The sequence below is a fragment of the Zalophus californianus genome, chromosome 10 (genome assembly GCF_009762305.2).
Source record: "Zalophus californianus isolate mZalCal1 chromosome 10, mZalCal1.pri.v2, whole genome shotgun sequence".
Lineage (NCBI taxonomy): Eukaryota > Metazoa > Chordata > Mammalia > Carnivora > Otariidae > Zalophus > Zalophus californianus.
The window spans coordinates 51,224,850-51,251,263 of NC_045604.1; the positions used below are offsets into that span (position 1 = coordinate 51,224,850).

General features: G+C 33.7%; 1 protein-coding gene across 5 annotated transcripts in view; it reads left to right on the forward strand.

Moving 5' to 3' along the window:
- Positions 1–26,414, forward strand: part of COP1 (COP1 E3 ubiquitin ligase) — a 246,479-nt gene that overhangs the window by 143,160 nt on the left and 76,905 nt on the right. For all 5 annotated transcript variants that reach the window (XR_003523023.2, XM_027611143.2, XM_027611142.2 and 2 more), the window contains 3 exons: positions 1,888–1,996; positions 2,425–2,506; positions 10,651–10,767. Coding sequence is in view for 4 of the 5 variants with exons in the window: in XM_027611143.2 (XP_027466944.2) it covers positions 1,888–1,996; positions 2,425–2,506; positions 10,651–10,767 (308 nt within the window). In the remaining variant the exon portion in view is untranslated. The remainder of the gene's footprint in view (positions 1–1,887; positions 1,997–2,424; positions 2,507–10,650; positions 10,768–26,414) is intronic.

Genomic DNA, 26,414 nt, shown 5'->3' on the forward strand with positions numbered 1-26,414 from the left:
TGCTGTTGTAATTGGCTTCCATGGTGTGTTGAATAAAGGATTACTGTAGGCTATTAATAGTGTCTGAAAGTCAGGAATTTTTTCGCTAGTATGTGCATGTCTCCAAATTTTATAATTGTTTATAGTTTCAAGAATTCTTTTTATAAGAACATTCTACTGCTTTTCATAGAGGACCTAATATTTAAGTTTCATATAGTAAGGGTTAAAGTTCATAATGAGTGCTTTTCAAATCTGGAATACTGTTAAAAATGCAGAAAGTGGGGATTACTTCAGATCTGCCTCCCCCAGATCTCAGGGGAATCTTAGAATCTGCATTTTTAAAACAAGCTTCCTAAGCTATTCTCATTGGCTCTGGCTGAAAATGGAATGATACAAGGAAATGATCTAATAATAAATTTATTTAGAACTTTGAACATTTTTCAGTTATCCTTATAATCTTTTTTACCTGAGTGAATGACATACATAGTTTGGTTCTAATGCAGACTGTTTGGAATCCTGTCCTGTTAAAGTCTGAGGCATCCAGGCACCTCTTCATAGGATTATACTTTAAATAAATCCACACAATGCACTTAGCATAATACTTGGCCATTATCAAGATTCATAGTAAATGTTACTGAAATGACCATGTGGATTAGGGGGTTTACCTTTACTGTCTTGACAAATGTAAAAATACGGCAATAGTTTATGGCATGTTGGAGTAAATGGAAGAAGTTGTTCAGGGCTGGAAGCTATGGGTTTAGGACTGAGAGGATCATGTGTAAGAATGCCTAAAGCCAATTTGGAGCACAGCAGTCGTGAAAGTGACCTAAATTACCCAAAACCACAGCTATTAAGTGGCAGATGTGGAATTTGAGCTCAGGTCTATCTAACTTCAAAATTTAGCTCTTTTAACTGTCCATATAACTTCTCACAGAAATCCAGTAAATATATGTAAACATGCAAACGAACTCTTACAGTCTCTGAAATTTAGCGAGAATGTAACCAGTAGAGAGTAAAAGACTTTATTGTTTTCATGTGCTTTGAAGTAATCTAGGTTAATTGCTTTCTAAGTGGCTTTTTTCCTTAATATACATTAGTTTTACTACATGATTCACATAATGTGTCTCCCCAAAAGCATACATTTTTAGATGTTGCATTCTCAGTTTTGGAGCACTTGAGAATAGCTGAAACCATAAAATGTTAAAAGCTTCATTCTAACTGTTATATTCAGTCATAAGCTTATATTAGTTAAGATTTTTTTTTTAAGATTTTATTTATTTATTTGACAGAGAGAGACACAGCGAGAGAAGGAACACAAGCAGGGGGAGTGGGAGAGGGAGAAGCAGGCTTCCCGCTGAGCAGGGAGCCCGATGCAGGGCTCGATCCCAGAACCCCGGGATCATGACCTGAGCCAAAGGCAGACGCTTAATGACTGAGCCACCCAGGCGCCCCTAGTTAAGTTTTTTTTGGTATGTAAATACAAAAACCTAATTCAAATTAGTTTATTAGCTTATATGATTCAGCACATCTTGATCGAGGGGCCTACACAATTTGATTAGGTCTCTGTCATTGTGCTGTGGCATGCTTTGTGCCCTGTTGGCCTCTGTTTTCACTCATAGATATGCTCTCCTCATGTATGGAAAGATGGCCAGTGGTGGCTTTAGGCTCCTATCCATCTTCTGGCTAGTGGTCAGAGTGAATAGTGGTAAGGGTCGTTACTTGGTAGCTCAATAGAAAAACTTGGGAGTTATTTGATATATTTCTTCCTAGCTGTGTTGTGGGCGGATTGATTATGAAGCCATGTAGACCATTTCAAAAGGGTTCTAATCCTTCTGCACACATCAGAATTTTTGTATTCATTGTTTATTTTTACATAAAGTAAGGTTTAACTATATTTCTTTCTTTCAGCTGTATCAGTTGGAGTAGTTACCATAAGAATCTGTTAGCCAGCAGTGATTATGAAGGCACCGTCATCCTATGGGATGGATTTACAGGACAGAGGTCAAAGGTCTATCAGGTAAATAATGATACTAGCTTTTAAGAATCACATTTTTACTTTATAGTTATAGTTACAAATTTATAATTTATAATTACAAATTTTAAGCCATTATTTAGCATTTTTATACCTATATAATAGCAAATAATGCTTTTAATTATAAATTTAAAGCCGCTAGCATTTTTTATCCTTCTGTAATAGGAAATAATGCTTTTCTGAAACATTGCTTCAGACTTGTTTTGCATTTGTAGAATGTGTCAAATGAATTTACAAAAGCAATAAAATATGTATATATAAAAAGTTTGGGAATTACTTCACATGTCATTTGTTTTCATGGCCTGTTCTCTCTCCCTCTCACCAGAGCAATAAATTGGTATCAAGTTTTTTGCTTTCTTTATTTTAAGATCTATTTTCTGTCTGAGACTACTTTGTCTTCCTTCTATATCCAGGAGCATGAGAAAAGGTGTTGGAGTGTTGACTTTAATTTGATGGATCCTAAACTCTTGGCGTCGGGTTCTGATGATGCAAAAGGTACTATTTGAATCTCTTCTACTTTCCCTCACTCCCTTACCCCCAACTTAATCCTTTTACTAGCAAAGATGCAGATATTTATTAAAAATCATAGCAATCCTTTGTGATTATTATTCTAAAAATAATCTAAGTACAACAATCTTTATCTCTTTTGGAGTGTAAGAAAAATGAATATACTACATCTTCATTATAATAATGTTTTCCAGATTCATGTCATGTGGTGACATTTTTATAACCAATTCCTTTATATATAACATCAAGTAAACTTTTTTTGCTGAAATATTTAGACATATCTCTGTTTTAAATTATATTCAATTTCGGGGCGCCTGGGTGGCTCAGTCGTTAGGCGTCTGCCTTCGGCTAAGGTCATGAGGGATCGAGCCCCGCATCGGGCTCCCTGCTCAGTGGGAAGCCTGCTTCTCCCTCTCCCACACCCCTGCTTGTGTTCCCTTTCTCGCTGTGTCTGTCTCTGTGAAATAAATAAATAAAATATTTGAAAAAAATTATATTCAATTTCTAATGTCTACTAAGATCTTTTAATGAAGTTTATCATATTTCAGAGAAAAATTCTGCATCTTTTTCTGCCAATTTAATTGACCTCTTCTATTTTTTCTTATGTATCCCTCTTTACTATTCATGTTTTTCAGTTATCCTTACTATTTTGTTTCACCTGGTTCTTCTCACCATTAGATTTATAAAGCCCTGCTAGATTTCTGTTACCTTTATAGTTAACAGCCTTAATATTTTTGCCATTCTTTTCTACATGTAATCTCTAGACTAGTGATTAGATAGGCAAAGATAGCTCTAGTGTCAAAAAGTTTATTTCATGATGATATTCTGTATGTGGGAAATGAACATGACTGGAGTTTCCCCAAAAGATCAAAAAGTAGCAAGTTGTTTACCCATAGTATATATAGATTGGAATACCTTTCTTCTTGATTGTTTTAAGAAATTATCCTTGAATCTCTAAATTATTTAGACCATCATATGACAGTCGATATTTGCATGTTAAATGTTCTTTTTCATAGTTTAATGGGGATAGCTTTTATTGAGTTGAATACTTGTATTTTTGTACTGAAGATTAATATTTATTCAAAGGTGGTAACTGGTCAGAGTCTCCCTCTGGGAAATAGAAGCCATTTGAAACAATTTAAGAAGAAAGAAGTAGAAAGGGATTTCTAGAGTTATTTATTCATGTTAAATTGTATTAAAATCACATAACAAAATTAGCCATTTTAACTATTTTGAGTATACTGTTTCGTGGCATTAAGTACATTCACATTGTTGTGCAATCTTCACTACCATCAGTCCATAGAACTTTTTTCATATCAGCAAACTGAAACTGTACCCATTAAACATAACTTCCCATTTCCCGTTTGCCAGCCCTTTGCCGTTACGTTTCTGCTTTCTGCCGCTAATACTTCCTTGTTTCCAATATGTGTGCTTTTCTTTCTTCTTTTTTTCCTTGCTTTACTGTACTTGCAAGAATTTGCAGAATGGTGGTGTGTAGGACTGGTGACAGCAAACATCCTTGCCTTGTCCTGATTTTATTGGGAATGCTTGTAGTCTTTTGTTATTAATATGATATTATTAGATTGAGACTTTCATTGGACATGTTTTTGTCAGGTTAAGGAAATCTCTTATTCCTTGTTTGCCGAGAATATTTATCATGAATGGATGTTGAGTTTTATCATGATTTTTCTGTATCTTTTGAAATGATTATACTGGTTTTTTGTTTGTTTGTTTGTTATCATGATCTGTTTTCATATCTTGAAGTGGCCTTATATTCCCAGGACAAAACCCCATCTTAGCCATGATGTATTACCTCTTTTCTGTATTGCCATGTTTGATTTGCTAATTTATTTTTTTAAGGGATTTTTGCATCTATATTCATGACGAGTATTGGCTTTTATTTTTCCGTTCTTGTAATATCTTTTTGTGGCTTTCATGTCAGGATAATGCTGGCCTCATAAAATGATTTGTCTTGTTTTAGGGGGTATAGATGGAAGTGATCGTTTAGAATTGTTTTGTTTATAAATCTTTGTTAACGTGTGATTGAAGCTTTCTGAGCCTTGAGTTTTCTTTGTGTGAACGTTTTAATTAATTAAGAATTTATTTTATTTTTTAATTGAAGTGTAGTTGACATACCATGTTATATTTGTTTCAGGTCTACAACATAGTGATTTCAGCAACTCTCTTTGTTATATTATGCTCACCACAAGGGTAGCTCCTGTCACCATACAATGCTATTACAGTACCATTGACTGTATTCTCTATGGTGTGCCTTTTAACCAGTGACATAAGAATTTAATTTCTTTAGTAGACTTAGGACTATTCAGTTCATCTATTTCTTCTTGAGTGTGCTTTGGTAGTCTGTATCTTGCTGGAATTGGTACGTTGTGTCCTCTCATTTATCTATTATTTATGTATTAAGTCAGCATGGCATTAAATTTATCAATTTTAATTATCTTTTTCAAATATCTAACTTTTGATTATATTTTTTTTGTTGTTATTTTTCTATTTGTAGTTTCATTGATGTTTGCTCGTTAGCTTTTTTCCCCCACAGTAACTATTAATTTTTTTCTTTGGGTATGATTTCCTTTCTTTCTGTTTTGTTAAAGTTGAAGTTTATGTCATTGACTTGAGCCTCTTATGTTTTCTAATATAAATATTTCCTGGTATACATTTCCATTTAAGCAGCACTTCAGCTGACCCCTCAAATTTTCATATAATATATCTGTTTGTTCATTCACTTGCTTAAAATTTTCAGAAATCTTTTGGTTATTGATTATAGCTTAATTCTAGTTGGAGAACATATTTTATATTACTTTAATTCTTTCATATTTGTTATGGTTTGTTTTATGGTCCAAAGTATGATCTGCCTTGGTAAATATTCCAAGTGTTTTGAAAAGAATCTGTGTTCTCCAGTGGAGTGTTCTATAAGTGTCAGTTAGATTAAAGTTATTGATAGTATCTTTTGTTTTTCTATATCTTTGCTGTTTTTTGTTTGTTTGTCTTGTCTCCTTGTTCTACTGATTATGAAACAGGAGTGTTGAAATCTGATTTTATTTCTCCTTTTAGCCAGGAGCGGATGTTTTGACTCTTTATTTGTTTGTTTTGGTTTTTTGAAGCTGTATTGTTAAGGGTCTTAAGCATTTAGAATTGTTGTCTTCATGAATTGACCCTTTATCAATATATAATGTTATTCTTTATCCCTATTAATATTATTTCTTCTGAATCTAGTTTGTTAGTATTCATCAAAGCAGTAATTGCTTTTTCCTCTCCTTAGAAATTCTACTTACATGAGTGTTAGACCTTTCATTTTGTCTTATAGGCCCCCTGAGTCTCTGTTCTTTTTGTGTCAGTACCTTTTCTCTTCTTTACATTAAGTAATTTCTTTTGTTGTTTTAGATCACTGGCTCTTTTATCTGCTTATTTCTATTTTGATATTGTTCAGTCCAGTGAATGTTTTATGTAAATTACTGTATTTTTTTCTAAAATTTCATTTGATTCTTATTTTATGGTTCCTGTATTCCTTCTGAGTACTTCTGTCTCTCCATTACTTTAAATGTGTTTATCTTTACCCCATGGAGCACAGTTACAATAGTTGCTTTAAAATCTGTTTTATAATCCCAACATCTAGATTTTAGGATTGGGTTTTGTTGATGGGATCTTCATTTGAAAATTCTTCATGTTTTCATGGATTTTTGTGTGTTCAATAATTGGTGAGTTGTATCTTAGGCATTTTGAATCTTTTGTAAGACTCTGGGTCCTGTTCAGATTTTCTGGAGAATGTTTTTGTTTTGTTTTGTTTTGTTTTCAAGCAGTTGATCAGCTGTTTAGATGGTAACTGTATGTTCTATCTTGCTTTCTGTGTGAGTGATAGTTCCCTTGTCAGGGTGGTTTTCAAAGTCTTTGCTGTCCTATGTTGGTTTGTCTCATGTATACGCCAGTTGGGAGTTAATCTGGAAATTGAGTCGTCTTTTCAATTGTAGTTCAATGCACAAAGCCTTTGTGATGCTCCTTTGTGTCCATCTTACACATACAGAGCTTATAAGTGACTAAAAGACTTAGGCCTGTTCATACACAGAACATGGGATCTCCTTCTCCAGTGCTTTCTTTTCCAGGTTTCTCCCATATTCCTTGTCCCCCTTTTTTACTGAGACTCTTGTCAAGAAAGTTGGGGTTTCTCTACAGACGAGTCACTCCTTTTTATGACCACAGAGATAGAGTTTCTGTGGGAATATTAGCTTGCCATACTGCTGTAGCTCTGTGATGGAAGCCCACCCAGGGGGGAGAGTTGAGAGAGAAGAAGAAGAAAACAAAAAAAATGACCCTCAGCCCCCTGGCTTGCAGGAATTACTAGTCTTATGGTTAGAAACACAGGGGTTTTCCTCAGTTTTTGCTTATTGAGGTGCTGATTTTGGCTTGCCAAGGAAAAAAAGGAGGGAGAAGAGAAATGGTACTCTTACCCCTGCATTGGTTACTTCTTTAAAGTTTTGAATGTCCTTCCCATAATGACTACTTTTCCTTACTTTTTGGATTCTTCAGACATTTGCTTTTTGCTTTTGTTTTTGATATTTCCTCAGAGTAAACTCATAGTGGAAGAGATTGGCTATAGTGGGCTTACTTTATCTTGGTTGGTACTAAAAGTCCCAAATGCATTTAAGCCCATCTTAAAATTTTAGTATTATATAAATGTATTTATCACTCTTTAAGTGTTTGGTGATTTTTACTTATAAAATATTGCTTATAAAATACTGCCTTTGTGATAATTTATAGTAAGAGAATATTTTAAATTATTTTTCATGTATTTTACACATATATTTAGCATTTTATATTTTTAACTTTTTATGTTTTATATTTATTAAATTTTTAATAGTTATTGGACATTATTTTTCAATCCATAATACTAAGTCCTTATAAATGACATTTTTTGTACTCATGCTGTTATTTATTTTATTTAATTCTGTGTATTTAAAAATAGTTTACTTTCAAATATATATGTACATGCTTGGGTGTTAAATGTGAATGTAGCAGGCTAATAGATGTAGTATTGCTATGTCTCAAGTTAATCAGGAAATAATTTTATGAACCAATTTATAAGTTCTTTATGAAAAATATATTTTCCTTTTCAAATACATAAACCAAGAATCATGTGCAATAAATAACCTTGCTTTTGAATTGGAATAATCACATTCTTTAAATGTTTTTTTATCCCCAAATATGAATTTGAAGAATATTTAGGTTTTAGAACAGCAATAGTTATAGGTTCTTATTCATTCCAGATTTTCATAGCTGCATACATTAATGTCAAAGTGATAAATTTGAAATCTTGACAAGTTTAAAAAATTAATTTTAATTAATGCATACTGAATGAAATACTTCTTTTTTTATCAAAGGACTAAAAAACGAATTGCAACATAATAAATAGCATTAGGATAGCAGTTATCTTTCCTCTAATTTATAACTTTAGGCAGTTATCATTCCTATAAGTTATAACTTAACTAAGTGTAATATTTCCTGTATCCAAGTGAAATTAAAAGGCTTATGTTAGACAGCCTCCCAGATGGCCCCAGTGATCTGTCTCCTAGTATTCTCATACTTTCCTCCCCATTGCGCCAGTCTGTGTGATTGGTAAAATACTACAGATGTGAAGGTATGTCACTTCTGAAATTAGTTTATATAAAACACTATAGCCTCTGTCTTCATCATTCTTTCTTTAGTATTTGGTTCAATGTGGAGAAGCTAGCAGTATTGTCATAAGCCCAAATGACGGGGCGCCTGGGTGGCTCAGTTGGTTAAGCATCTGCCTAAGGCTCAGGTCATGATCCCAGAGTCCTAGGATTGCGCCCCACTTTGGGTTCCCTGCTCAGCAGGGTGTCTGCTTCTCCCTCTCCTCTGCACCTCTCCCTGCTTGTGGTCTCTCTGTCTCTGTCTCTCTCTCAAATAAATAAATAAAATCTTAAAAAAAAAAAAAAAACCCTCAAATGGTGGGAAACTGCATCCTCATGCCAAGAGCCATGTTGAGTGAGCTTGCAGTGGATCCTGTAGTTCAGCTGAATGGTGACCTCTCTGGGCCCTTGAGACTTAGCCAAGACTACCTAGTTAAGCTGCTCAAAGATCCTGACCCTCAGAAACTGTGTGACAGTAAATTTTGTTGTTTTAAGTTGCTAAGTTTTGGGGCAATTTGCTGTGCAACAATAGCTAACTAATACAACAAGGTCTGTTTTCTCTATTTGATCAAGTTTAAAAGAAAAACTTATGTTTGGTAAATCAGTATTGTCAAAGTGAACATCTTTGTGCTTTATCTTTCATATTTTTTAAAAAATATTTTGTTTTCTAATTTAAGTGTCATTTTGTTCTAGTTCATTCTTATGCTTACTTATATTTAATTGTTATACTGATGTGTAAACCTTGTTTATAAAGGTTCTTAGTGATTAGCAGTGGAGTTATGGGGATAGTAGGTGCTCCATAAAATGTGGTGTGGTTTAACTTTGTCTTGCTACTTTTTTTGAGTACAGCTCTACCACTTGATATTCTAGTCTATAAATGCTGTATTTGACTTGTAGACCCTTAATTATAACCAGCCATTTCATCTCAGATTGTATATCTTAATTGCTGGGACAATTTTATATTGATTGGAATAGCACATGATTCCTATTAGAAAATAACATGAAACAAACCAAATATTGCTATTTAAAACCCTTATTCTTTTATTTTAATATTGAGTGTCTTATTTTTCTCTTAGGAGGCTAATTGATTAGGTTGTAAGTAACTTTTTTAATGGTTAACTTATATTCAAGGTCCACATATTTGAAGAAACTCTCCATGGAATTCCACTTGTAAAAGATAAATTATCCCATTCACACAGAGAAAATCTCTATTCTTAGGAAATACCATTTTATAGAAGTGAGAGTTGGAACCATTTTTACTTTTTTTTTACTCCCATTTACAGATCACCATATTAGTATTCCTAAAAAGATTCTAAAATTTTACTGTGCCTCCATCTTAATACTGGTTTTCAATCCCAAATGCACATTGGAATCACCCAAAAAGCTTTTAAACAGACACCAATACCTGGACCCCAACTGGGTATTGTCCAGGACAGGTCATTGGGGGACAGGACATTGGCGCCCACTGAAAAGATGGGTAGGAAGACTTTTGTTCTTATTATAGTTAGTGTTCATTATTAATTGCAATGTGTAACCAGGAGTGTAACCAATATCTTGACAGTCTGTCTTATGTGTGTATTCTATTGTCTACGAAGACATTTTTGATGTATGATACGATCATTGCTCTGGTACCTTACAAGACAACAGCTCACCTTTCTATTTCTGCTCTCAGATCTGACCTGCTCTGATCAGTTTTTCCATAATCTTTACAAATCTCAGTATATACCATTGGAATAGACTAAATATCAAATATTAAAACAAACATTTAAAAGTTTAGCTAAACAATTCTGTAACATTACTTTAGACACACTTAAATCATATAACTGAGTTCCTACATAAAATTTTAAAATCATGGAATTCTTAATTGAAAGATAAAACAAGAACTGCTTCCAGGTACTTTAAAAATGACATTTGTATTCTGATATATATAATAAATATGAAAGTGTGTGTGTGCGTGCATGTGTGTGTAGGAGTGGGATGACTATATGATTCATCTTCCACCCATGACACTTGAGAAAAATACACACCGTTTTTTCTCAGTAGGCTACATGTCCAGTGTGTGGCTTGAATTCACCACCGAGATCAAGTCACATGCTCTACGGAGTAAGCCAGCCAGGTGCACCCCCCCCCCCCACAACACCATTTAAAGAATACTGAAACAAATACACATGTATCTCCATATTGCCCTTTTTGTTTTTTTACTCCTCTCTTTTATGCTATGGGATCATGTTACCTCTCAGCACATTTTTAGTCTGTTGTTTTCTGACTTTGAAACTATGCTGTCTTGGTTGCAATACATTGTTCTGTTACTTAGTCATTTAATTTAAAGGTTTTTGGTTCTAGTAAACTAAAATGCTTTGGATTAGTATGAAGAGGCAACTGTAGCAATAAGCAAAACTTTCTGGATTACAGAAGCATTTGTTAACGTATTGTTTAATTCTTTTCATTTTTATTGTTCTTTACTCTTAGTGAAGCTATGGTCTACCAACCTAGACAACTCAGTGGCAAGCATTGAGGCGAAGGCTAATGTGTGCTGTGTTAAATTCAGCCCCTCTTCTAGATACCATTTGGCTTTTGGCTGTGCAGGTAAGAAATTAAAGCAGCTTTGTCTTCTTTTGATGTTGGTTGAGTATCGTGGCTAGGATAAAAGACTGTAGTTTAAAACATAATTTGCCTTGTAGGTTTAAATTTTGTTTTGGTTATTAGACTCTATGTTAGAAGTATGCAGTGTGCCATCATTACTCATTTATTGCTATGCCTTAATTTCAGTATTCTGTCACCATCTTTAATACATAGAGATGGTTTGTTGATTATTTTTGTTGTTTCTCTAAGTCTTTGCATGCATGAACTGATGCTTATTCATAAACTTAGGTTGTAATGATGTTTAAATGATTAAACTATATTATATAGACATAGGAATCCATTTTTTTAATTAAAGGAAATCTGTTCATTCCTTCAAAAATTTAATATATATATATATTAATTATATATATATGGGGCAGGGAATAAGAGATAAAATCTTTCATCATGGAATGCATAGGAACATAGGAAGTTCTTAAAAACATGTTAGCTGTTATCATAAGAAACAATTTTTTGCTAACATATTTTTCTTAACTAGGGTGACCAGATGTCTGCCTTTGCCACTCATGGTTTATACTTATACTGTCATAATTACTTTAGTGCCTTCTTTCATTCTCAGAAGTGTTGTTAGTTGGAAGATAAATGATATGGTTGCCCGAGTCCTTTGTCTTCTGTATCTGTCCACTCTCCCCAAATATTAACTAGAACAGTAAACACCTGTAATTTAACTTCTGCATTAGGAAATCTCCTTGATTCTTTTTTTATTGATAATCTCAATTTATTTAAAGATAAGTTTAGCACCATATAATGAACACAGAATCACCCTTAAAAAAGGAAAAGCACAATTTAAATCTTATTTGTTATTATACCCTTTCCTTATTTCAACTTATTTATTCACTTATATAATGACATAATTTCATAGTTCCAGTAGGGTGTGGTCTATCATGTATCTGTAAGTAGAATTCTCTTTCTGTTAGCATACAGAATTTTTTCATGATCAAGTGGTATTCTTTTCCATTTGAACCTACTACTTCCTTATTAACTCCTTTTTCTATCACTGACTAGGCAAGTTGATTAACTTATCTCCCCAAGTTCCTTATCCTTAAGATAGAGATAGCCCTTTGGGGCTTTATGAGGATTATGAAAGGAAAATGTTATATGTAAAGCTCTTATAATATGGTACTTAATAATTGTTTAATTATTTTCATTATTAATATTTTATCATGCATTGAATTAAAATAGCTTATTGAGTTTTATTGTTATGTTCTATTTTATAAACACATTGGCCATCATTTATGAATAGAAGTTATTATCAGTATTTAATAGGTACAAATACCAGATATGAATGTCTTCAAAATTTTTCCTTCCTGGTAAAGGGAAGCCTACTTTATGTTTTATCTTTTAATTTAATTTAATTTAATTTAATTTTTAAGTTTATTTACTTAAGTGATCTCTGTACCCAACCTGGGAATCAAACTCACAACCCTGAGATGAAGAATTGGAAGCAAAAAAACTTCCAACTGAGCCAGCCAGGTTCCCCTAGGGGAAACCTACTTTAAAAAAATGCTTTGCTATCTGGCAGGCTGTTTGCCCTTACTGTTTTAAATTTTCATGTATTTCTTACTTAATTTTTGCATTTGCTTTTCCATGTATGCTTTAAGATTTATATTTTTCCAGTTCTAGAAAAATTCTTTTGGGATTCTCCTATGAATTACATTATATTTATTTGTTATTTTTGGAACCACTGGCATTATTAAGATAGTACATCTTCCCACATAGTTACATGGGGTATTTTTCTGTTTGTTGGGATTATTTTCTATCTTACAATGAGATTTTATAGTTTACTTCATTTAGGTACAAGGCCTTTCTGGTTAATTTTTTTCTATGTATAATTTTTGGTTCTATTTTAAATAAAATAGTTATTCTGTTCCTTATTTTAAGTACTATTTTCTAAGAGTAGATAAAAATTTTTGATATTTAGATATATATATATATAGGCATCTTATAAATGTTTCTTATTAAATCTAGTAGTTTTTTAGTAGAGTCTTTGAGTTACCTATTTATTTATTTTTTATTTTTTTTTTTAAGATTTTATTTATTTATTTAATTGACAGAGAGAGGGAGAGAGAGAGACAGCGAGAGAGGGACACAAGCAGGGGGAGTGGGAGAGGGAGAAGCAGGCCTTCCGCCGAGCCGGGAGCCCGATGTGGGGCTCGATCCCACGACCCTGGGATCATGACCTGAGCCGAAGGCAGTTGCTCAACCAACTGAGCCACCCAGGTGCCCCAAGTTAACCTATTTATACTTGTTAGTGGCCAAAGCGATGTTTGTTTTTCTTCTTTTCCAATGATTTATTGCCTTCTCTTCTTACAAGGCAGTGTTATAGGATACTAGTGATAGTTACTTTCCTCATCTTGATTCATTTAGTTGAATGGGCTTCAGTCTTTTACTTTTTAGGGTATCTACTTTTTTTTAAAAATTTATTTATTTGAGAGAGTGAGAAACAGAGAACATGTGCGTGGGTGGGGGGAGTGGCAGAGGGGGAGAATCTCCAGCAGACTCCACAATGAGTGCTGAGCCCCATGCAAGGCTCGATCTCATGACCTTGAGCATGAGATCATGACCTGAGCTGAAACCAAGAGTCAGACGCTCAGCTGACTGAGCTACCCAGGCGCCTCCAGGGTATCTACTTTTGGAGAGTAGTCTTTATTAAATTCAAATGATTCATTTTACTGTTTCTTAGGAGCAACTGCAGTATTTCATCAAGTGCTTTTTTAGCCACAGTTGATATAATCATATGGTTTAATTCGTTGACATGAATTGTATATATACATTTTCTGATGTTGAATTATATTTGCGTTTCTAGAATAAACCTTGCTTGAGCATAAGGTGGAATTCTTTAATGAATAGCTTTATTTATTGCTGATATTTTTGTATCTATAATCATAAATTTGATCTATAATTTGTTTTCTTAAACCATTTTAATCATTATTGTATAATTCCTAGTATACAAGTCTTCAACTTGTTTAATTTATTCCCAAGTATTGTATTACTTTTATTTTTTTAATTAAAAAAATTTTTTTGCCAAGTTTTTATTTAAATTCCAGTTAACATAGAGTATTTTATTACTTTGAGATGTATTGTGAATGGAATTGTTTACTTAATTTTATTTTTGAATAGTTTGTTGCTAGAGTTCAGAAATACAGTGAATTTTTGTATATTGATCTTGCATCCTGCAATCTTGCTGGTCTTATGTATTTTTTCCTCTTAGTTTTATTGTGGATTTCATGGGATTTTCTACAGTTAAGATCAAGTTATCGGTGGATTAAAATAATTTTATTTCTTCCTTTACTATGTTAATGTCATCTTGCTTACTTGTATGAGCTAAAAGCCCACGTACAATGTTGAATGGAAGTGGCAGAAGGAACTTCCTTACTTTATGGAGAAAGCATTCAGTCCGTCACAATTAAGTGTGGTATTAGCTGTGAGATTTTTGTTGATACCCTTTATCAGATTGAGTAAATTTTCTATTCCTTTGCTAATAAGAGTATTTATTATGAATGAGTGTTAGATTTTGTCAAATGCTTTTTCTGTGTCTATTGAGATAGTGTCTATTGAGATTGTTTATGTCCTTTATTATAATAATGTAGGATAGTTCGTTGTTGTTTTGAATGTTAAACCAACCTTCCATTCTTGGGGAAAATCTCTCTTAGCTATGGTATAAAATCCTTTGTATATGTTGTGGGATTGAGTGTTCTAATGTTTTAAGTATTTTTGTGGTATTTGTATCATCTTGTGATGTTTTCTGTCTTTGATAGCAAGGTACTATTGGCCTTATAGAATGAGTTGGGAAGTATTTCTTTGTTTATTTACTGAATGAGTTTGTAAAGGGTTGGTATTATTGTCTTTAAATTTTTTTTAAAGACTTTATCTGAGAGAGAGTGAATGAGAGAGAGAGAGCATGAGTGGGAGAAGGGGCAGAGGGAGAGGGAGAAGCAGATTCCCCACCTAGCAGGGAGTTCAGTGAGGGGCTGGATCCCATGTCTCTGGGATCATGACCGAAATTGAAGGCAGATGCTTTACAGACCAAGCCACCCAGGCGCCCCTCTTCTTTAAATATTTGATGGAATTTATCAGTGAAACCATCTGGACTTTGACTTCATGAGGATATTTTAAATACCTAATTTAATTTCTTCTTAAAAGTTTATTCAGATTTTCTATTTCTTTTTGAAATCAGTTTTAGTAGTTACTGTCTTTCTGGGAATTTGTATGTTTAATTTTTCTAATTTGTTGTAATAAAGTCATTCTAACATTCTCTTATAGTTTTTTTAATTTCTGTAGTCGGTAGTGTCCCTTCTTTCATTGCTAATAGGTCTTTTTTCTTTTTGGTGGGTCTAGTTAAATATTTGTTAGTTTCTTCAAGGGATGTGTGTTTATGACAGGTGCTTCAGACCAGAAGGCCATGTATTTCCAGTGTTCTTAACATTGTTACCCAAACTTACTTGTTGGAAGGGTTAGAGATCTGTAGGCTGAGCCTCTTAAAATGATTCTTAGCTCACCATAAGTATCAGTAGACCAAGAGAGCTGTTATTTCTTTCTCATCCAATCGAGATCAAGATATGTTGAGTTCAAGAACGTTATGCCATTACTATAATCAAGAGATCAGAAATCTTTCACTGTAACTGATACAAAGCTGGAGACTGGACATTGGAATATTACATTAGAAAATCTCCACATCTTTACAGTGATGCTTGCAACAAAAATATCCAAAGCAGAATGACCACCAAGTTTCTGTCTTTCAGATCTTACATAAGTGTATCCCTGTGCTGGAAGCTCATTCACATCTGGAAGCATAACTTCAAGAGGATCTGGGCAATATAGTTTTTAACTTTCCATCCTCCATATGCTTAAATAAGGTGGTAGGAATGGATGCTGAGGTCATTGGCCTCATCCAGCACAATGCAGTTTCATATGAGTTAAGGACTTACTTTTTCTGACTTTGAAATAGGTGTTTAGTATCCAAGCAAGCATTAATGAAGCCAGTAGTCCTTACTTTATTCACTGCCTTTCATTGTATCTTTTACTGATTGAAACATGCATTTAATCATAAAAACTTATATTACCTAGAAAACAATGACTTACGTTAAATCATTTTCATTTAGAATTGCAGCATTTCTTAGAATGTAGACTATTGTCTAAATGTTTATTTTCAACTGTAAAACATCACTCTTTAACTGTACCGTTTATTTTACCACTGAGAGAAGTACAGAGTCACATTCATGAGATTGCTTATTAAATATCATTTGTGATGATGAATTTGACATTAGGAGTGGGCTGTACATTTTTAAACATTGCTTTTGGAGTTAAAAGAAATAGACAATGAATGAATAAGCTACCAACCAATTATATTTTCACTCCCTGTTACAAGGGCACTGTGGATCCTACCTACTGGGTAGTGATGCATCATGCTAATTCAGCTTCCCTGCCTCCTTCATTTGGATAATATCTTCCTATTTGGTACAATTAATTCATTTCTCTCTCTCTTTTACTTCATCATTTGCTCATTTACCTTTTATCATAATATAAAAAGATGTCTAGATTTTTTTTAATTGGAGAGTGTAGCATGAAAAGTTTCTTGCAGTATAGTAAAAATTCATAAGCATTTCTTTTAAAATATCAAATCCTAAGTCATGGTCTTCTTGAAAATAGTAGACCAGGAATTTTAAACTACTTTTTTCGTGGTTAATATTGAAAAAAAAGCTTTGAATTTTATTTTAAACCATTTAAATATCTGTTCTTAAGTACTGAGATTATCTGAAGCATGCTTTTACCAGAAGATAGGATATTTTTAACATCAAGGTGAAAGTGTTTATTGTCTGTTACTTGATTACTACATAATATTTTTTTTATTGAGTAGAAACAGGTAGGAAAAAAATTTTTTTTCTCCAGTTTTCTTCTCTAAAGCCAGTTTGGGAGAGCATTGCAAGATGAAATTAAATTCCTAACAATCTGTGGTTTTAAGAGAACATCAGAGTTACTTGCATAATAACTTGAAGCATCTTGCAATTTTTTAAACTGTAAGTCTTAAAACAGACAGGAAATATGGGTACTCTTAGGCATTCTTTTTAAAGTAATAATAGTTTATTCCCCAGAAATTAGTGATATAAATCAAAGGTAAGGTTAGTATTATTCTGATTTAGGAGTGGTATTTATGCTAATAACATATTCACTGGGAAGGAATACTGTTTCTAGAACAAACAGGAATTCTGAAATAGCTTATTTAACTCTGTTACCAGTAAGCATTTTTTTAGTTACTGTAAACTCTTTGTTACTCTCAGTAAGCTAAATAGTTCATATGCATAAAAACACCATTTGTTTTCTCATTTTTAATACTTTGCAGTTTTTGTGATTCATATAATGACTTAGTTTTCAAAAGGAAAAGATAATCTTTTCTTTGTATTTTGTTTTGTTGTTGATAAATTTATGTTTAAATATCTTTATTACTTCACTTACTCTAAAACTTACAGTTGCTTCTTATTGCTTAAAGAATAAATATAGATTCCTTTGCTTCTGTTCTAAGCCCTCCATGATTGGCTTCAGTATTCCTTATACTTGACTCATATTACTCTGAAAATTTTTACTCAGAAGAATTTTTTTAAAAGATTTTATTTATTTATTTGTGAGAGAAATCTTTAAAAAGGGTGGGGGGCACCTGGGTGGCTCAGTCGGTTAAGCGTCTGCCTTCAGCTCAGGTCATGATCCCAGGGTCCTGGGATCAAGCCTCGCATCGGTCGGGCTCCCTGCTCAGCAAGGAGCCTGCTTCTCCCTCTCCCTCTGCCTGCTGCTCTGCCTGCTTGTGCTCTCTCTCTGTCAAATAAATAAATAAAATCTGGAAAAAAAAAAAGAGCGAGCATAGGGAGAAGCAGTGAGAGAGAGAGAGGGACAGCAGACTGCACTGAGTGTAGGGCCTGATGCCTGGCTCAATCCCACAACCCTGAGATCATGACCTGAGCCAAAATCAAGAGTTGGATGCTTAACTGACTGAGCCACCCAGGTGCATCAACTCAGAAGAAATTTTATAAAGCTTCTTCCATAAAGATTCCTTAATTCTGAGTACAGCTGCCTGAGGCTACTTTATATATGCATCTTCAACTTTTAAAAATTGATGTAATCATTTAAAATTGTGTATATTTAATCATACAAACAGTACAAGATTATATCCTCATTCTCAGCTTTCATATGTAACACATAAAACTTAAGTTCTCATTCACCAAGCATCATTACACTGCCTCTTCAGAGACTCTATTGTTAATAGTTTTGCAGATGTCTTTCCACAGATAGGTAGATACAGCATTTCTTGAGGAGGCCAATAAACATTTTTCTTTATTTAGAACAGTATATTTTTTCTTTAAAAATTAGGGTTGATTCTAAAAGATGGACAACGGGGTGCCTGGGTGGCTCAGTCCTTAAGCGTCTGCCTTCAGCTCAGGTCATGGTCCCAGGGTCCTGGGATCGAGCCCCGCATCGGGCTCCCTGCTCCGAGGGAAGACTGCTTCTCCCTCTCCCACTCCCCCTGCTTGTGTTCCCTCTCTCGCTCTGTCTCTCTCTGTCAAATAAATAACTAAAAATCTTTAAAAAAAATAAAAGATGGACAACTATGCTATATGAAACACAAGTTTAGAGTATTTTTAGATCTCTCTTCTATTCCCCCCCCAAATATAATTAATTCCTTTTCATTTAAGAAGCTGGTGTTTAGTTTAAGGGGCTATGAAACATAATTTAATTCGTTTTTTAAAGTTAACATTTAACATGGAGGGGGCGTCTGGGTGGCTCAGTCTTTAAGCGTCTGCCTTCGGCTAAGGTCATGATCCCAGGGTCCTGGGATTGAGCCCTGCTTCGACTGGCGGGAAGCCTGCTTTTCCCTCTCCCACTCCCCCTGCTTGTGTTCCTGCTCTTGCTATCTCTCTCTCTGTCAAATAAATAAATAAAATCTTTAAAAAAATAAAGTTAACATGGAGAACCTTGAGTAAGGTAGATATGTAAGTGCTTGAGATGTCTTATATTTTCCCATCATATTTAAGTAATAGGAAAAGTTTTAGGCTTGCTAGGTTTGTAAGTCCCTTGTCTTTTATATAGCAGCGGCCAGTGGGAAAGATGTCTGTTCCTTCACATTTAAATAAATTTCTGAATATTTATTTAATAAATTTAGATTAGTGTCATAGCATTCATGAATATTATCTATTGCATAGATACTAGGGGAGAAAATAAATATTAAGGACATTTTATTTTCAAGTTTCCAAGTAACTTGAGTGAACTCAAATGGAAGTGACATGCATAAAGCCAATACTATTCAAGAAACAAAGTATTGTATTACTTTGTCATAACAATCTACTTTTGGGAATATTAAAATCTAAAAACAACTTTGAAGCACCTAGTGGATCTTTCACCTATTTATGTGTCTTGTTTTACAGTCTGTAAGTAGCACTGTAGCAACAAGGTATTTTTAAAAATGGACTTTACAGGAAATTTTGTATTTATGTTAAATGCAGAGATATTTATTTATTTACTTAGGGTTTTTTTTTTAAGATTTTATTTTTAAGTAATCTCTATACCCAACATTGGACTCGAAATCACAACCCCAAGATCAAGAGTTGCATGCTCCTTCGACTGAGCCAGCCCCGTGTCCCTAAATGCAGAGATATTTAAAGTTAGGCATCTTTTCAGCTGTTACTAATTTAATAGATGTGGTCATCATTCAGTTTTTGAAACTAATATTGAGTAAGCACTAGAAACACTTGGGAAGTAAGAAATACATGATAGGATTTCTCAGGAAGCCAGTGAAATAATAGAAGCAAAGTACAAAAGGAAGGAGTAGAATATTTGGTTAATCCAAAAGAGAACAGGAGAAGAAAGAGGAAAATAATATAACATGTTTGTAGTAATTAAAAAGCAGAAAATAGCTGATGAAAATTCAAATATATCTTATTATAGTAAATGGAAATGACTTATTCCCTCCAACTTTAAAAGGCAGGGATTAACAGACTAGTTAAAATGTTTAAAATGTAATTAATATACTCTTTACAGGAGGGGCATTTGAAACAAGGCTAAGGAATGGTAAATAAAAACAGGTTGATTTTGACACAGGATTGATAGACTGGTGGAACAGAGCCAGCAACAGGCTCACAGATGTTATCGACATTTGATACCCAGCAAAGATGGTTGTTTGGAAATACAGGATTTTCGTACTCTGACAGTTGTTTTGGAAATTTTAGCTCTATCTTATGCAGTATACAAAATCAGTTGATCAAATGACCTAAATGTGAACAGCAAGACTCCAAAAGTATTTAGAAGATAATATGAGAGAGAATATCTTCATGATCTTGTGGTAGGGAAGGCTTTAAGATACAAAAGTATAAACCATAAATGAAAGGTGGATAAGTTTGTCTACAGTAAAATTAAAAACTTTTGTTTATCAGATAATACCTGAAAAAAATAATTTTTAAGAAGTCGTTAATTGGGGGAAGATATTTAGAATACCTATAAGTGACAAAGTATTGGTATTCAGATTTCATGAAGAACTCTTTCAAATAAATAAGAAAATGATAATGGTACCCTGTAGCCTTGATACTCGAAGTGTAGTCTGCACAGCAGTCAGCATCAGGATCATTTAGGAGCTGATAAGAAGTCTACTGAATCAGAATTTCTGAAGGTGGACCCCAGGAACCTTTTTTCTTTTTAGCAGTCTCCCCAGATGATTCTTTATGTACTCTAAAGTTCGAGAATCTCTGCCCTAGAGAAATACATATTTTAATAATGTTGGTAATAGCATTGTTTGTACATTCATACTATGAAACATTCAGCAGTGAGAATAAATGAACTGCAGCTCCATGAATCCGTATGGATGAATAATAAGCATAAATGTTGAATGAAAAGTCGTCACAGAAAAACATATGGTATAATTCTATTTACAAACATGCAAAACAAACTATTGTTTAGGAATATATTCATTGACCACACAAATATGTAATTCAACCATAAAGAAGAGAAAGGGGAATAATTATTATATCTTTAAGTATAGTGCTTACCTGTCAGATGGAGAAAAAATGTGACATACAGGCTTTTAAGGTTTAGGAATATTGTATTTGTAACTAGTGTACTAGTTACATGGAGTTTGAAACTTCACATACATTGTATGGACTCTTCTGAATGCAGGCTAGTTTTCCAAGTCACAAAGAAAGTTTTTTAAAAAGATGGAGAAAATGTAAACTAATTTAAATGCTGAAAATTTAGCATATAGACATTTATAGAAAATACCATTAAATAGTTTCTTTCTCTTGGTGACTTTTAAGATGTTTCCATGGAAAGTTCTTCTTCTTTTTTTTTTTTTTTAAAGATTTTATTTATCTGTTTGACAGAGTGAGAGAGCACAAGCAGGGGGAGAGGCACAGGGAGAGGAAGAAGCAGGCTCCCCACCAAGCAGGGAGCCCGAGGTGGGGCTCAATCCCAGGACCCTGGGACAACGACCTGAGCCGAAGGCAGACGCTTAACCGACTGAGCCACCCAGACACCCCTTCCATGGAAACTTCTTAAAGTTAACTGATGTTTTGGCAGTTATAAGTGAACAGATGTGGTAGTCTCTCTCAAGTTTTTCTTTGTGAAAGATTGAGGAGACTTCATCAAAACTATTCAGTTTTTGTTGTTTCCATTCCCAGTGGTTCACTAAGGTTTCAGGCTCAGCTATATCATTTATTTTATTTTAATTTTTTTGTAAGCACCTATAGTTAGGATGAGTTATGTTTAAGGAAATGATTAGAATAAGTCCAATGCCATAGTAAAGCAAGACTGCCGTTGTTTATTCAAATATTTACTCACTAGGGGAAGAGAGTTTTTATACCCCAATACATGATTTAATGAAAGAGTCCCAGAAAATATGTTTTTCCTCATTGAGGTTTTAAAAAATTGACTTCTATGTGTGGCTTACTGTTGTAGATTATTGAAAATCCGTCATATGAAATACTTCAAATATTTTGAAAAACCCATGTTAGAAAATTGAAATCATTTTTCTGAATTTCAACATTTATTTGGTATTTTCAGATTCTGTTTGCAAGGTTAGATTTCTTTTATATACTGAACACAGTAGAGTGATGAATCATAAAAGTTACAGATTATTTCTTTAGTGAGAGAATTAGAATGAAGATGGAAGAAGTTGCTGTGTATTATAAAGTGCTGCTGCAGAAAATATAAAATTTAGCGAGTAGTATCTGAGTTACAGATATTCATTAGATACTATGGTTAAAATATTTTCTTAAGGGGCTTTATTGAATTGTGACCAGTCTCCCTCCACCTCTTATGATCCTAGGTTAAGATAGAATATATAGATTACTATGTCAGTAATATAAACCAGGAGCTTTTGAAAGCCTTTCTCAGCCAGCTTTCTTTCCATTTAGTGATTAGTATCATATCTTTTTTTTTTATTTACCTTCTAATGCATAAATACAGGGCTTACAACTGTTAACGTTTAAGAATCACTTCTTTCTCTACTAGTGGTTCTGAATTAATCTTAAGGTATATAAACCACATTTTAGGTTCTACTAATTTTACTGTAACAACAGAACCAATTTAGTCTCTTTTAATCAATATTAAGCTATTGTAAGATGCTGGAAAAATTTGTTTTAGATTTTAATATTGATAGTAAATTGCTTTAATGGTCTTAATTCTTCACCCCTTCCTGTATCTATGTGCTTTGCTATAAAACAGTGTTTTCCCACGGTGGGAAACAACCCCACTCTTGACTCTGTTTGGTGACTTGCTTTGGCCCAAGTGATGTTAAGTTGACATTGACTAGAAGTTTAAAATTTGCTGGCACAATTGGGCTTACTTGCTCTTGCCCCTCTGCCATCACCATGAAGAGAACATGCTCAGGCTAGCTGCTGGTCCCAGGGGAAAGGAAGAAAGACACTTGGAGCAGTACCTACTTGTCCCAGCCAGATCATTCAACCTCCAGACACATAAACAAGCTGTACTGAAATCAGCAAACCCTAAGCTCTCCCTCATTCTTTGAGAATAAATGAAGATTCTATGCTACTGTACTTTGGAATAGTTTATTACACAGCAGTTCTGTGGTGGCAGTGGCTGATTAACACAGTGTTCTGTGAAATTGTATGGTATTGAATGAATAAAGGCCATTTCCCTACATAAATACCAAGGCTCTAACTAATCATCTTCTGTCTATAAAAAATCATTACAGGGGCTCCTGGGTGGCTCAGATGGTTAAGCATCTATCTTTGGCTCGAGTCATGATCACAGAGTCCTGGGATCGAGCCCCAGGTCCGGCTCCTGGCTCAGCGGGGAGCGTGCTTCTCCCTCTGCCTCTCCCCCTGCTTGTGCTCTCTCTCTCTCTCTCTCTCTATCTCTGTGTCTCAAATGAATAAATAAAATCTTAAAAAAAATCATTACATATAGATTAGCAGTGCACTATATCACCTTCAGTGGCTTCCACTTGTCTGAAAGCACATAAAAAAAAATCTACATAAAACTACTCTAGTACTTTTATACATATGCTTTAAAGAATCTTCATGTATGGAAAGATACAGTTAATGCTTGGCATGTAATGTAAAGCAAAAGTCTTCAAACTGGAATCAGAACATTCTGATGGAACACTAACTAAACACTAACACTAAACTGTATTGCAAGTGTGTGTGGATACTTAAATCCAGTTGCAGATCTGGGAATTTCATGTGTCAGTTGATATCCCTGACATTGACACTTGAGGTATCATACCTGTTCTCCTTTCTACTTCAACTTTTACAGTAGCTTTTTTCCTGTTTTTCAAAAGAAAAGCATATCTCACATCATGGTGAATCTTAATATGGTACATTGTTCCAGGCTGTAAAAATCTCAGGATTATCAAACTAAGGGATGATTCTAAATTTTGTTACTAGAGTAACTTCCTATCATTCTTTGTTTTATAGATATTTTTATTAAGAGTAAAACATGGCATTAGAGAAAGTACATTTTTATACCACATTATAGTGCTTTTACTTTAGTTACTCGTTGAGTGAAACAATGGAAGTGGTGAAGTTTTTTCTTTAAAGGATTCCTTCTTCTGAGTGTTGTCAAAAAAAAAAGTATGCATTGTTCCTTATTCTCAAGTCTCACTGGTAGAAGCAAAGCAAAGAGCCCATTAGCACTAAGTATTGAATATGGATCTTCTTATTTCAGTTGGGCAATAAACTTTGTCCCCTATTTATCCATTTATCTGTTGTAGAATCAGAATTTATAGGGATGCATATTAACACTTTAAATTCAAAAAGATAATCTGACAGAATAAATCTTTTTTTAAGATTTATTCATTTGAGTTACAGAGAGAGAGCAAGAGCAAGCATGAGCAGGGGGAGAGGCAGAGGGAGAGGGAGAAGCAGGCTCCCCGCTGAGTCAGGAGCCCGATGTGGGGCTCGATCCCAGGATCCTGGGTTCATGACCTGAGCCAAAGGCAGATGTTTAACCATCTGAGCCACCTAGGTGCCCTGGAGAATAAATCTTTTTTAATATATAAGTTGATGAACTAAATCCTCACTGTCAGCTTTTGACAAATAGATTTAAAACATAAAATAGCACAAAAGCAAAATAAAATAGTGCACACAAAACACTTTGTTGGCTAAATTATATTAAAATTACAGTATTTGGGGGTTTTACAACTTTATGAGAATATGTTAATAATAGGTATAATTAATACTGATCCATACTCCAGTATCTGCAGTATGAAAATCCAGAAAGCTTTGAATACCGGAAATTCATTGCTCATTTGATGACATCAGATCTAAAGCACATATATAAAGATAGATATATCCTACTTAGTGTAATTATCCATAAGTTTTCCAGCAGAAATAATGTATTTGCTTACAGGATGCTGACATAAACCTTAAGGGGAGTGTTACATAATATTAAGCATATTTCTTGTCAAAATCAGAAAAATTCAGAATTATAAAACTTATCTTTTCTAAGTACTTGGGATAAAGGATTGTGGCCCTGTATATTTGATTTGATGTTGGTAGAACCATTTTAGTGCTTTGCAAGAATTGTTACTTTCAATTACTCTTAATTATTAGGTAACAGATACATGGTTCCAGATCTTTGCATTCAATAAAATTGAAGGTTGGTCTAGTCAAAATGACAGATAATTAAAAGTATTTTTTTGATGGTAGATTACTATATGATTTTTGACATAAACTTGGGATTTAAAACGTTGAGAAGACTTTCTATATCTATGACTATATCTATAGAAATAAGTGAACAATAGGAGTAGAATTAATGCTGAACAATGGAAATAGAATCCTAAGAGTATATATAATATTTATTTACAGTTACCATAACAAATTGGGGACAGAGGGCACAGGGAGAGGGGATGCCACAACAAAATGTGAAGACATACATTTCAACAAATTATTACTGTTGTTTGATAACATTATCAAAATGTGTTGTATTTTTTTATCAGTTGTGTACAACTAATTTTAATGATAATTCATATGGAAAGAATTTCTTATAACTAGAGCATTTTGGTCAAAGGAAATGAAATTATATATATATGTATATATAAATACACACCTTTTTTTTTCAGAGAAGAGAGAAGTAAGACTATAAAAAGACAGCATGAAATAGGGAGAATGTGAATATAAATTCAGGGAAAAGATTATGTAAAAGTTTTCCATTATTAAAGAGTAGCTTATTCAGGTATTTTTTTTTTTAAGGATGATGTTGAACATCATATCTCTGTAGTGTTTAGATGTCATTATACATTGAATTCATATTTTAAAATGTCAATATTTCATTTTGGTACAAATGACAACTTGGAAATATTTATGTGATGAGAATTTTTAGACACTTAAAAATTTATGAGGCAGTATTTCAGTATTCTTTTAAACAGAAAAGTAAAAGGCTTTTAATCTACCTGATTAATGAATTGGGGAAAGATGAGAGTGGATGTAGATGGTTGAGAGTCAATGAATGGCTATTACTGGTCAAAAATTAGGTTCTAGCTAAATGCTTTAATTGGTGGATTAGTTTTTAAATAAGTTATTGTACAGTGTTCAATGAAAAAATACTTTTGGTTGTAAGGAAATAATATATTTTTATGATATCAAGAGGAAAGTTTTGGTAAGATACGGGATTTTTTTCATAAATTCACACATGAATCTGAAAACCTAGACTGTATTATTATAGAACCATCTGTGGGTACAGAAGAAGTTGAGCATCTCAGAAACTTCTTTTTTGCCTGTATACGCTTGCTCATGCTCTGTCTCTCTCTAGTGCTCTCTTTTTCTTGGTCAACTCCTTTCCCTTCCTTTGGTTTCTCTTCCCTCCCTCCTCTTTCTTCTCCCTTCTCTTTCTCATTTTCTTCCCATTTCTCCTTTCCTCCACCCTTCCTTATTTCCCTTCTTCTTCTCTGTCAGTCCCCATCTTTCTCTGTCTCCTCCCCTTCTTCCTCTTCCTTTCCTTTCTGTTTTTCTTTATTTTGGCCTGCCACTAAGCCCTTATCAATTGCTTTCAAACCCATGTTTGGGTCTCTTCCCTACAGTTTACACATCTATTTCCTGATTTCTTTTCCTCACCACCAGTTCACTCTTTAGTTCTTGCCAAGTCTCCCTGTCAGCTTT